This window comes from Malania oleifera, chromosome 11, assembly GCF_029873635.1.
Source record: "Malania oleifera isolate guangnan ecotype guangnan chromosome 11, ASM2987363v1, whole genome shotgun sequence".
NCBI classification, from domain to species: Eukaryota; Viridiplantae; Streptophyta; class Magnoliopsida; order Santalales; family Ximeniaceae; genus Malania; species Malania oleifera.
Window position 1 is genome coordinate 14108350 of NC_080427.1, and position 13580 is coordinate 14121929.

The following is a 13580-nucleotide window of genomic DNA, read 5'->3' on the forward strand; positions in this document are numbered from 1 at the left end:
TGATTCATTTGTTAATGATTATAATAATTCTTGTAATGAATCATGTGCTGAATTATATGATGAAAGCATGCACATATATAGAAAACTAGAAAAGGCTTCATCTAAACTATATAATTTTCTAGGTAGGATACCTAAACATAAAATCTTCTTGAGAAATGAAAATAAAAAGGTAGTAAAACAATTAAAAGAATTAAAAGCTTATCATACCATCTTAGAGAATAAAAGCATGAAGAAAATATTGAAAATAATCCGCCAGGAGGAGAAATGGGAGATGATGAACCCTTAGGTCTTAAAAAAGAAAAATATTTCCAAAAAGGGTTCAAAATCACTTAATAAATCCCATAAAAGTTTTTATGCCTCATCAAGCAAAAATAAGAATTGTAAGCATAATCTTTTACGTATTTACAAATCTTGTGCTTACATTGTCAAAGAAAAGCGCACAGTGGGTTTAATTGTTTAGCTAAAGGTGCCAGGGGCTTAGAAAATGAAATGAAATGGATAATCAGTAAGGAAAACCCCATAGGACATATGGAAAAATGGATTTAAATTAAAATTATCAAATTAGTTATTTTTCTCCTTAGACCCTAGGATTAGATTTAGGGGTTAGTAATGAAATTAGGCTTGGGAAGTGACTTAAGTTTAAAATGTAGTAGCTTAGTATACACATCCACTTCCAAATGGACATGGCATCTATGCCTGGTATTTAATTCAAAATGCTTAACTCATACTAACATAAAAATCACTAGTTTAAGCATACTGTTGTCCTTTCACAGAAATGAGCTTTAGGGATCCATCATATTCTATATATCTTTAACCCTAATCTCATTAGTCAAAACCTGGTCATCACTCTAGGTATAAGCAATGATAATAAATTCCATATCTATCTTGTGCTAATAATAAGACATCCCTCTTGTAATCAATATTAGAGGCATCCACTAAGGAAATCAAACTCATAAATCAAAATATTCCCCTTAGACTTAAAATATAAAAATCCTCTAGTCCTGGTTCACTAGCTCCTCCATTGGAATTCTTTGCCATTTCATGATCATTCTCAGCAAAGATTCTTCCTATCACTTGATGCGTATCCTTGCTCTTGATTGTGATCATATCTAAAGGATACTTTCTTTTCCCCAAAGAGCATCGTTCTTCAAATATCTATATACTCATTAATGCTCTTTATCTAAATAGCTAGGACTTACCTTCCAGCCTGCTAATACTATACAATGTCCTGCTTCACCTAAATACTCTTCTAAGCTCAATGATAATCTTGTTATCCAAGAGTATTTATCCTCTATAGCTCAAACAAAGCTCTCAAGTTTTAAAATTAAATCATTTAAAGCTTCATATATTTAGTGAAGTTAAATGGCTAGTATAATTGCGATAGATTTCAACATATATGAAATTGCAAATGTCTGAGAAATCTATGCACGAACAATAAAAATGCAAAGCCATTTGAAATTGGGCCTCTCTCACATATTGAAAATCATAAGAAAACAGGTAAACATTGGCTTATCACCTTAATGAATATTCATTGTGACTTTTTGGTCTGATAATCCTAAAGCATTCATGTCAAGTCCAAAATCTATTGAAAATCTTAAGAACCCTGGCTAAAATATTTAGAGATGAAAAAGGCATAAAATGAATAAGTGCATAACTCAAGGGGAGAATTTCCTTTCAAAATTTCATGATTTTTTTGGATGCTCTTATTATTACATTTCCATATGCCTTTATGAAAAACAACACAGCACTAAACTCATAACTATCCACTATTGTTTATTGTTCATATTATATCTTGATGGATAGTGATTTTTGATTATCTAGTATTGTGAACTTTTATTTAATATACTGATTGATAATACTAGATTGCATGGAATGCCATTTGCAAGGCGTTGCAGAAACTTATTTACTTGCATGCTTGTATGAAACGCCAATTGTATGACTGATGCAGTATATTGTGTATTGCATGCTGGTAGTAGAAATAGGTTCTCGCATGATCAAACTACATTATTTTGAATTGATTGCTTGAATCTATCAGGTCTTTGTGCATACAAATTTGGGAAATGTTCAATTTACAGTCGGCATGCTGCCGAAATTTCAGTGAAATTTTCCTAAGCCAAATCTATGCACAAAGATGATTATGATGATAAAAAAAAATGTTAAAATCATTTTGAAAGGTTGAGTGAAAACTCAATGAAAATTAAATTTCATCCTCACATAATCATCAGGTATTTGTGGAGCGTAACTCAATCCCTAGAGAAAGAGCATAAAGAACTCATATGCATCATGCTTTGATTTTTGAATATTGAGGCTCTTCTAAGAACCTTGAACATCATATCCCGCTTTTAAAGTTCTATGTTTTGATATGGATTGTTCTCGGTTATGTGCTTTATTTCATGCCTTAATGTATGTTTTCTGATGCATGTGTGATCTATGGGGTAGATTATACTGGTCGAATGGTAAAATGAATAAGTCTTAATCCAGAATATTCGTTTTTAAAAGACTTAAAATTGATGGCTTATACTATGGAGCATAATGAAATTAATCTTTAGAGAGTATAAGTAGTTAAAGAATCTAAGCACGTACTCAAATTGATAGGGGGAGCATCCAAACATTAAAATGTGTATCTTGTTATGCTCACAAATATCTTCTGCTTAGATTTGACTTAAGCTCATTATGGCATGCGCTTATTTGTTAGGATTTTATTGAATATTTTAAAATGAAAATATATTGATTTGCCACAAGTTGTTTGTGTTTGCCAATGATCCTGCATTTAAATTATTTGAAATTTTTAGGATCTATATGGTTGTCATGTTTTGGTTATTTTATGAAATTATGCCTAAATGCTAAACCAAAACATTGATGCTTACTTGTGCTTTATTTTAAAAGATCTCTTTTTAACAAGCACACACCCCTATATCTCTTGATAACATCGGAAAAGGGGATATATATATATATATATATAGATATATATAGACACACACACACATATACATATACATATACATACATATATATATATATAAATATATTTATCTACATGTAATTTTGGCAAGAATTTCTCTCAAATCAAAAACTTTTTATCGCTTGCCTTATTATTATTATATACTATATATGGTTTTAAATTGCATAACTGGGTCGGTAACTTCACATGAAAATGCATGCGAACTAGTTAGACTGTTTTTATGCCCAAACCCTCTATTTGCTTTCATATGCCGTGTGTTTTCAACTAAAATATTTCACGAGTCTTATGAAACATTTGAATTGAAATGATTTGTGCATATTTATGGTCTAATCATGTTTGTTATGTCATTTTCATTTTTAATGACCAGTTATACTGTGTGTGTACTTAATTGCTATAGTTTTTCAAAAACAGTTATACTTTTTTTACATGCCCTTTTGCTAATGACAAAATGGGGAGATGTTTTATAATAGCGAAATGAGCAAAATTAGTTTCTCCTTGACCTTTTGTTATTCAAAATGAGAAATGATAACTGTACTTAAATGAACAACTTGAAACATTCTAATGTCTTCATGCTTGTTTGTAAACTTTATTGAATATCATTTTGTATCTGTGCATACTGTTGGGGGGAACCTTGCTAGGTGAACCCATATTTTGCTATTGTGTTTATCATCATCAAAAAAGGGGAGATTGTTGACTTTTTGAGAATGTCTCTTGTTTTGATTATGACAAACCACAGTATCTCATCTGTGTGCTAAGTATATGAACAGTGTATGTTTCTAAGCATGGTTGATAGATGAGAGATGGAAGCCGTAAGAGCACTTGAATGAGCATATGTCGGCGTATTCCATGGAGTTACAAAGGAGTCGCGCATGAAGATCGATTTGTGTTTCAAGTTGTATTATGTTTTTATATTTATCATTTGGTTCTTTTATCTTATATGGTCTATAATAATTAATGCATTTCGTGCATGATAGGACCGATAGGCTCAATGACCATAGTTGTACCTTAAGGATCACCCTTCGGTTGACCAATACCAAATTTTTGGAGTTAATTCTCAAATGCCTTAGACTGACCATAGGACCCCCTATACGACATAAAAATATGCCCTATATTCTTAAATTTAATCATCATATGAATAGAGTTTATATACAATGGGATTAGGACTGAAATGCACATAATATGCATGTTCGATCGACCGAACAGGAATGCATGAGGAGCATTTGGTCAACCGAACTGGTCTGTGGTCAACAGTTTGACCACACTACAGTCGACCAAACCTAATCAAGATAATATTGCTTGGTCGACTGAACCTCCCTAGGTCAAAAGTTGACTCTTCAATCGACCGACCAGAAAATGAGCTTCAATGCTCTAGTCAATCGAACATCCTCGGGAGAAGCTCCAACCACCTGGTCGACCGAACTTCCTTATCCAAAATGATACGGTCGACCAAACTACGTGGACGTGGAAAATCGCCTTCGAAGGCTCAGTACAGTCAACCATCTTCTTAGTTAAATTTTTACCTAGTTGACCGAACTAGGACACTCTGTCAACCGAACCTCGGGTCCGGTCGACCGAACCTCTCGGGTCGGCAAATTTTTTACCGAGTTTAAACTGGGTTAATTTTAATTAAACTCACTTAATATTTTTCAAAAATACCCAGCATGTCCCCAACGACTATAATTTTTTCAACTTCTATATATAACCATTCATTTGCAAAAATTAAGTATGATTAGGATTTCAGATTAGGAAAAATTTTCTAAAAATATTTTTGTCCAAAATCTCTATATTTTCATCTCTTCAATTTTATTGCAAAAATATACCTCCTATACTATTCTAGTTATTTATCTTGAAAGAATGTAGTATTCTTTATACTCTTTGCGTAGGCTAAACTCTCCTTATTTTTTATTTGATTGTGTATTGACTTTTGGAGAGTTGCTTAAGGTTTTTCCTACAATATTTCATTGGGAAAAACCCTTGTGTAGCTTAAGATCTTGCATCCTCATTGCAAGTATCATAAGCTCGATTTGTACTTTGACAACAACATCTTTATCAAGCTTAAAAACCCTATTATCTACTATGCTTCATATTTGAGAAATATTTATGTGATATTTATTTAGGGTTATAGAGACTATTTGATTGTGCACACAAGAAGCATATTAGCTTGATCTCAAAAGTCTCACTCTCACATACGCACTTTGATATATATCCTATTGAGAGTTAACACATTAGTTAACTAAATATCACTTGAGCTTAATATCCTATCATATGTGAGTGCATTATTTGTTTGAGCGCATTGTTACACATTTGCTTAGTTTAAGAAGCATATTTGTTTGTACGCAAAAATTGTATTTCATTATTGTATTCCAGGCACAGGCTTGAAGAGGGAGACTAGCCCTGGTAAATAGTCCTGGATTGACTTAGACCCGATTATGAAAGTTAGGTGCACCATCCTGGTATAATGTAGGTTGAGGTCAGCCCCATTAATTGACCGTATTGTAACCGGTGCCGTTCCACCCGTTAAGTGAGCCATTAGTGGAATCCTCGGGCGTGCAAGTTAGAGGTGGGGACGTATGCACAGTTGGTCAAATCCCGATAACATATCGTATGTCTGTTTATATTTTCGCAATTTATATTCGTGCACGTGTATGTTATTGTGTGAATGATGCATATGATTTAATTTATGTATCTTACATTTATCTTCGCTTTTGGGTTTTTGATTAAATAGAAAGACCCTAGGTATGTGTAATACTGCTGCTAGATTTGTTGACCTAAGGATAAATGTTTTCAATACCCAATTTACCCCCGCCCCCTTTTGGGAATACACCAAAGTCAATAGATGATCTTAGCATGGTCCTCAATTTTTCTTTCTATACCTTGAATTTTTAGATCTTTTAAACCCTTACAAAAATCTTGTAATTTTATAAACTCTTTGGTCATCATGTTTGCTTTATACTCTAGTGCAAATATTTGAAGATCCTTTCCATTTTCAATAGAAATTTTGAACCTTAAATCTTTTAGCTCTTTTTCCAATAGTTCATTATTGTTATCTAATCTTATGATTTTCTAATCCTTTTCTTTTACAACAAGAATTTTAGATTCTAGATCTTTCAATAAAGCCTCATTCTTGTTTTTCAAGTTAGTATAACATTTAACCATTTTAACAATAGATTTATGAGTTTTAATATATTCCTTTTTAAGCTCCTCGTAGGTTGGCATGCAATCATCATTAGATTCACTACAAGATTCACTACTAAAAGTATCAAAAGTTTAATCGCAAGTATTATTGCATGAATCATTTAATGAAATAAAAGTATAGGAATTTACCTCCTTGTCGGTTATGCAATAAGACACTGATTTTATCCTTGAACGTTTGATCTCAATGCTTTTGGAGTAGTAGGCTTATTTTTCTTGCTCTCTCCATATCGCTTTTCAAGTGTTTCCCATATTTCTTTGGCACTTTGACATGTCATGATTTCTCTGAAAATGTTAGCATCTAGAGCACAATATAAGATATGCATGGCACTAGAAATAATTTTCAATAAACTCAAGTCATGCTCATTCATTTCATCACAGAGTTTGGGAACGTCTTTATTACAAAAAATTTTCAATGGGATATACTTCCCTTGCTCAATTACTCTCCAAGTCCTCAAATCAATAGCTTGAATACAAATAGTCGTTCTTTGTTTCCAGGTGGTGTAATCTACACCACAGAACAATTGAGGCCTTGTCAAGGAATAACCCTCACAAAATTGAGATACACCAAAACGAGTCATTGACCTTTATGTATCTACTCGCTAGGATATGCTACAACTTGGCTTTGATACCAATTGTTGTAATTGGTGTGATCCCAAGAAGGGGGGTGAATTGGAGATTTAAAAAATCTAGGTCAATTAACTAGCAGTAGTATACCACAACCTAAGGTATTTTCTAAACAATTCCAATTCAACTGATACAAAAAGAAATATTCAAATGAGCAACGTGTATATAGCAGTTCCAGTATTTCACAAGAAAACACAAATATGTATCTAATTGTCAGTGCAATAATTCCAACAGATACAAATAAGCAAGTAAGCACAAAATATTAAAAAAAAAAAAAAGTAAAACAAGAATGACACCAGATGTGTTATTGATGTTCGGCAACTATGCCTAGGTCCCTACCTCAAGCAAAACCAGTTTTGAGTATTCCCTACCTTTGCTCACTTACGGGTGGAGCGACACTGTTTACAACACCCTTTCCTTACTGGGTAAAAGAAACTCTAGGTCAGATTCATTGGGTTGACCCCAACCTTTACAACCGATGCTTAGGGGTTAGATCAACACCCTCTCAGACCATGCCTGGAATACAACTGATTCTTATAGGCTAGCTAATCACCACCTCCTCAGGCCACGTCTGAAATACAATAAATAAGTATAAAATTTTGTGTATGATATAAGAGCTTCTAAGCTAAGCAGATATGTACTACAGTTCAACCAATGCACTCTAGTATGATAAGAATTAATGCTTAATAGAGTATTTGGATTTATGTTTCTCAAAGCAAATGTATTATATAACAATGTGAGAGATTCTAAAGACTATGATCCTTGATGCTAACGTATAATGCACTCTATGTATTTATCAAAGATTTCAAGGCACAAAATAATATCTGCCACAAAATATTTTCCAAAAATGAAGTATAGGTGGCAATGAAGATTAGCTTCAAAAATTATTTTTCAATAGACACAAAGCAAGCCTTTGAGTCTTGCAATGAGTATGCAAAGACACACAAGCTATGAAAGAGTTTTTCCTGAAGAAATATATCAATCAAATAATATGAGAAGAACTTTAAGGTTTACTCTCAAAAAATTTTGTAAATGAAAATGAATATGTGGGAGTAAATATTTTTGAACAAATGTGTGAAGCTCACAATAAAATCAATCAATCTTCCAAGTGCTATAATATGCAAATAGATATTGATAATCAAAGCTCTCTTGGATAAATTTCACAAGACAATGAGCAAGAGAGTAATATGTGCTTGCAAGAGTGTAAAAATAGCTTAGGTATTTTTAGAGAATTTTTTGCTAACTGAATTGCTAATTATGACAAAGGAGGGTGTATATATAAGTTTCCCAAAAAATATAAATGTTAGGGACACGATCGGTATTTTGAGAAAGTTTAATTTAAAATATTAATTAACCCTAATTATTGCGATAAAAATGGCTAAACCCGAGAGGTTTGGTTGGTTAAGGCATAGCACCAGTCGCCCAAATAGACACGGTTACTTTGAAAAAAAATTGAGGGTTCAATTTGCTGTGGGAAAAGTCGGTCGGCGGAGGCAAGGTGATTTTCCAAACCTTCGTAGATTCGATTGCCCGAGTTGTTTTTAAACTGAAAGTTTGGTTGATCGGGGTAGGTTGAGAAATTCAATTTAAAAGTTCAATCGACCATGAAAGTTTAGTTCAAAATGTGTTCGGTTGGCCGAGCCAAGTCAAACATTTGACTTCGTGACTGTTCGGTCGACTGAAGCATTTATAACACCAAGTGAACGGTCGACCGAGGCTTTTGACAAGTCAAGGCATTTCCTATCTTTGACCTAGTAAGCTTTAGCCCTATTTGTAAGTGTTGGCCTTTTAGCTTAAGGGATTTTTCTTGAAGTGCTTGGGGACCTAAAGTCAGTCTATGGGCCTTTGAGCATTAAACCTTATCATGCATGCAAAACATTATTATAGACCATTTAAATTATTACAGACCCAAAAATTAAATGCAATTACAATACAATATAGACAGTGTCTTCATCTTTTGCTCTTTTTGCACTCTTGATTGTCATGCCATATACTGGTTGAAGTGATCTTTTAGCTCCTCATGACTTCCAACGTATCTTAACCATCTGTGCGTGCTAAATAATAATCTTGTTTACATGCTCAATGCACAGGTAAGATACTTTGGAGTTGTCATAATCAAAACGGGATAGGACTCAAAGAGTCAACAAAGGGGTTTGGGTAGAATCATAGAATTCATAGGAGGGAGAAAGATAGGGAGGTGAAAGGACTTGGATTAGAAGAAAGAAAAAGGGAGATAGGAAGGAACAGATTAAAGATAGAGGGAGAAAGAAATAAAGAGGCAAAGGAACAAAAGACATTAGGGCTTGTTCTAGCGCTAGGCTGATTCATTTTGTGTGTTGAATTGATTGAGAAATCTTTTACAATAGGTTGTACACCTATTTATACGTATTTGAGGTCAAACCTACATCAATTGTAAAGTTACAAAACATAAATGCTAGTCATAAATCCTAATAATTCATTTAATTCGTACAAAAAATTACGAATCATTTGGTTTGACAATTTTTTTTTTTTTTTATTACATAGGAACTCCAACTACCAACAAGCCCTTCGAACCCCTTGGTGCTGCACCAAACCTATGGATCAATATCCTCCCCCTAGGTCTCGCTGATCAGGTAAAGTATGGAATGCGGACACGACTTTCGTGCATCAATTGGACGTTCGGCCAACTCGACTCACGGGACACATCTCCATTACCATTCACAATCCCCGCTGGCTCACAGAGAACTCTTACCATCCACGGTCCCCACTGGCTCACATAATGAACTCTCACCATCCACGGTCCCCGCTGGTTCATAGAGTAAATTCTCACCATCCACAGGTACTATTGGTTCCATGAGTGTATCTACCTGGAATTGAACCCTCGATGCTCCTTCTTACGTGCTGGTGCCTTTACACTGCGTCATGCCCGTGAGAGCTTGACAATATAGTTATTCATTGGAATAAGATGAAATATAGTTTAAATTTTGGGAATCGAGAGAATAATTATTCCTTATATATTCCTAATTATTTCATTCAATATGTAATAAGAAAGGAATATTAGACATTCATATGATGAGATTTGGGAATAATTATTTCTTATCTATTCCTTATTATGAACTTATAAAATGTTTTACATTATTATTTATTTTATAGTAACAACATAATTTCTTCAGTAACTAATTGTAACTAATATATTAAAACAAATTTTTTTCCTTGAAATAGACATTCCTCAACGCAAACTTATCCTTACTAATAAATTACGACTGTTTCTAAAATATTAAAATCTAATAATAAATTGGGACCATTTCATAACAATAAAGGTCAAATTTATTATGACTGACATGCCTAATGCTTGCTTGCCTTGTCGCTATCTGATTGGGCGGCCATTGTTACCTTGCTAGCCTCTTTTATCTAAGTAGTTAGTTAATATTCGTGGATTGCCAATGTGACAAATGATTCACCTCATTCAAGTAATTTTCCTTTGTAATTCTTGGACGTTTCTTCTAGTTGGTCAGTGTCACCATTTTATAAGGGAGCACAAGAAGACCATACTTTCAAAAACCAATATTTCAAAATTTTCTTTTAAAAGCTAGGAACCTATTCCATTGCTTCAAGCTCTCCCTTTCCAGTGAAACATGGGGCTCCCAATCCTAATCCAATTAGAAGGTCTGACGCCTCTCTCTTTCTCGTCATACACACCAAATTAAGCCAAACCCATGTAAAAGGAAATCACGAACCAAGAAAATAAATGAAAAGATTTCATAACTCACTACAAATCTTCAATTTTTGTAAATCAAATGCTACCACAAACAACACCCACTTAGAAATTAGAAATAATCCGACTTCAAATTGCTTTTTGCTCAAAATTAAATAATTCCATGAATCAATGACATATAGTAATGAACATAATATAACAAAGAAAATCAATGTTTTGACCATGAACCAAGAAAATCAATGTTAAGCTGCATTTGGAGCATGATTTCAGCCTTCAATTTTCAATTTGTATAAATTTAGACCAAGCTATATAATCAATTTTAATTCATCCAAATTCTTAAAAATCTAAAATTGGGAGCCAAATTAATGCCCGAGGTTAATAAATCATATGGGTATGTGCGTGCCTCCCATGAGTCCACGGAATTAATGAATTAATGAATCAATAAGAACTAATTAAGCTGAAGCTGCAGTTCAGTAATGGCAATCAACCAATGATGACGCCGTGAAGACCAGGTTTGGATCTTTGGGCGCGAACGGGAATTTGGATTCCCGGCGATCATCTTCCGGCGCTGGAAGATTAAGATCCAAACACAGAAGATTTCTTGGTTTCTTGGCCTCTGTTGCTTCCACAAGCGTTCTGTGGCGCCTCATGTGACCCCCCAAGGCTTGACCCGAAGAAAATCCAGCGCCACAGTGCCAGCACTCATGAACCTTAACCCTAGTTTTATTATTATGAATATTGCTGCACGAATTCCTATTTCCAATTTGCAACGAAAGGGCTGTGGTATAGCTCTTGGATTCATCTCCTCCCTTGTTCCTAAACAGCGAAGTTTTGGTGTCCTCGGCAACGGCCTTAGGTTTTCGGTGGCTGGCCCGGTGCCCGCCGAGCGCCTGGAACGAAGGGAAGCACTTGTTACACGTGTGGCACTCGTAACTGCGAAGCCTGGCCGCGTTGGTGGTGGCAGCGGCAGTGGCAGCGGCTGCTACGACCACAGGTTGTTTGGATGTTTTTTGGGTTCGGTTGCCCCGAGCGAGGAGAATCAAGCAGTTGGCCATGTCCTCTTCTTCTCCCATGCTGCTCCCTTCGGTGAGTTTCGCCGAGGTGGTTGAAGATAAGGTTGCGACGACGCGGTATCCACCGGAATTGTCTCCACCACTATCGGTGCTGCCGTCGCCTTCTTCGGTGCTAGATGAACTAGAAGCAGTGGATAGCATGGGAGATGATGGCGGCCTTTGCCGCCTGGTGCGCTTGCCTTTGATTAATGTATGCATGTGATCGTTTGATCCCAAAACTTTTTCACAGGCAGCCATCATGGGAAGAAGAAGAAGAAGAAGAAGCAAGGCAGTTGGGAGGAGTTGTGGGGTTTTTATTATGTAGGGAGATCGATGAAAGTGGAGGGCAAGAATATGGTTATTAGGTAGCAGTGCCGCCCCCGTGAGCAGTAAGCATGCATGGCAAGTCGTGTATAGGCATCAAGTACAGATGGGCATGAGAGAGAGAGAGAGAGAGAGAGAGAGAGAGAGATGGCTTCAAGCAAGTCTATTACTTTTGCACAACGATTCCACGTGGAGGATTGGAGTGCAAGCCTGGAAGCACGGAATTTGCGGTATGTACACCTTCATTCTCTGCACTTTTCCCTCCCTATTTGCTTTTCTTTTCTTGCCTTCCTCTATCTTTTGAGTTTCTGATGGAAAATGCTTTCTTGCGCCGGAAAGTATATTTATGTCTCTAGCTAATAGAGATACTATTCTATTCCAGGTACAGCTCACTCCTAGTTGTCTATGACTTACGACCTAATAATTACTTAAATTGTTTATAATAATACATCATTATTACATATTTCAAAATTTTTAAAATTTAAACTTTTTAACAACCCCACAATTAAATTCTGTTTTTTTTTTTTTTTTGCCAGAATTGATAAAATGAACATACCTAAAAGTGATGTAATATTTAAGAATATAGAACTCAAAATTAGATTTAATAAATGTATAATATAAAATTATATAAAATTTCCATCAAATATAAATTCAAATTCAAATTTAAAATCTATGTTTTCGAACAAAAAACAGCCATAGCTTATCCTCGAGAATGGACCTGGATCGATCCCCGTAGCCAAAAATCACGCTGAATAAAAATTATGATGCATTTATTAGCTCCACAACTTGTGCTGTACCTCCTCAATCATTAGCTATGGCAATCCACCACCCAACGTACTGGATGATGACGGTATACTTTATGGCCTCATTATAGAGTATAGAGTGTGCATTGTGTTTATATATATATATATATATATATATATATATATATATATATATTATACACGCATAGAAAACGCGGTGAAGGTGTGTTGAGTTCAATTATTCTTTACGTGTGTTACGTAGTACACGTTCATCATTACTTCATGCCAACTTCACTGCCATTGCAAATGTGTGTAGCTCACAGCTAGGACATTAATTGGGACCTGAAAATTCGGCCACCGGTCATCTCCCTGTCATATAATAAAGTCATTAAAGTGCAAGGTCCACTCTATCGTGAAGTGGAATGAAATAAAATTAGGTTTTATAATTTAATAATTTTATTAAAAATTTTTTATTTTTATTAATTTTATTTTCATTATATTTCTTAATAAATTTACTAAAAAATCAAAAACCAAATCGAAATTTGCTTTGATTCGACATGGTCATTTAATTATCTTTTAAAGTTTGACAAGAGAATTGCACCTCAGGTTAAAAGAGAGTGCGATCACCCTTGCCAAAATTGCAGCATGCAATTACCCCGTGAAACGTTTCTTTGTAGTAATTAATCCCATCTCCTCAATTGTAGTAATCCCATTTTCTTGGTACCACAACGGTTGGAAATGGAAATTATATTTCAATTATTTCTCCTCTTTTATTCCATCTCAGCTACCGGACTTTGTACCAAAAGTCTTGGGCCCGGTTAGAAGCATTAAAAGCCAAGATGGGGTGAGGCTGCAGCCTTGACAAAGTCTTGGGTTTAAAGTATTTGTTATTTTTATTGTTTGATGGCTGAAATTAATCAAACCAAACGGGAAAATCGGAGTTTGCTTTTCTTATAAATTGACAGTTTATGGTAGGGTTTTGGTTT

The 13580-nt window shown here is 34.8% G+C and overlaps 1 protein-coding gene across 1 annotated transcript; it reads right to left on the reverse strand.

The window, feature by feature from the left end:
* Positions 1–10785: 10785 nt before the first annotated feature.
* Positions 10786–12212, reverse strand: LOC131167279 (zinc finger protein ZAT5-like). The gene has a single exon (XM_058126019.1). The coding sequence runs from the start codon at positions 11786–11788 to the stop codon at positions 10946–10948; it is 843 nt and encodes a 280-aa protein (XP_057982002.1). The 5' UTR covers positions 11789–12212; the 3' UTR covers positions 10786–10945.
* Positions 12213–13580: the final 1368 nt, after the last annotated feature.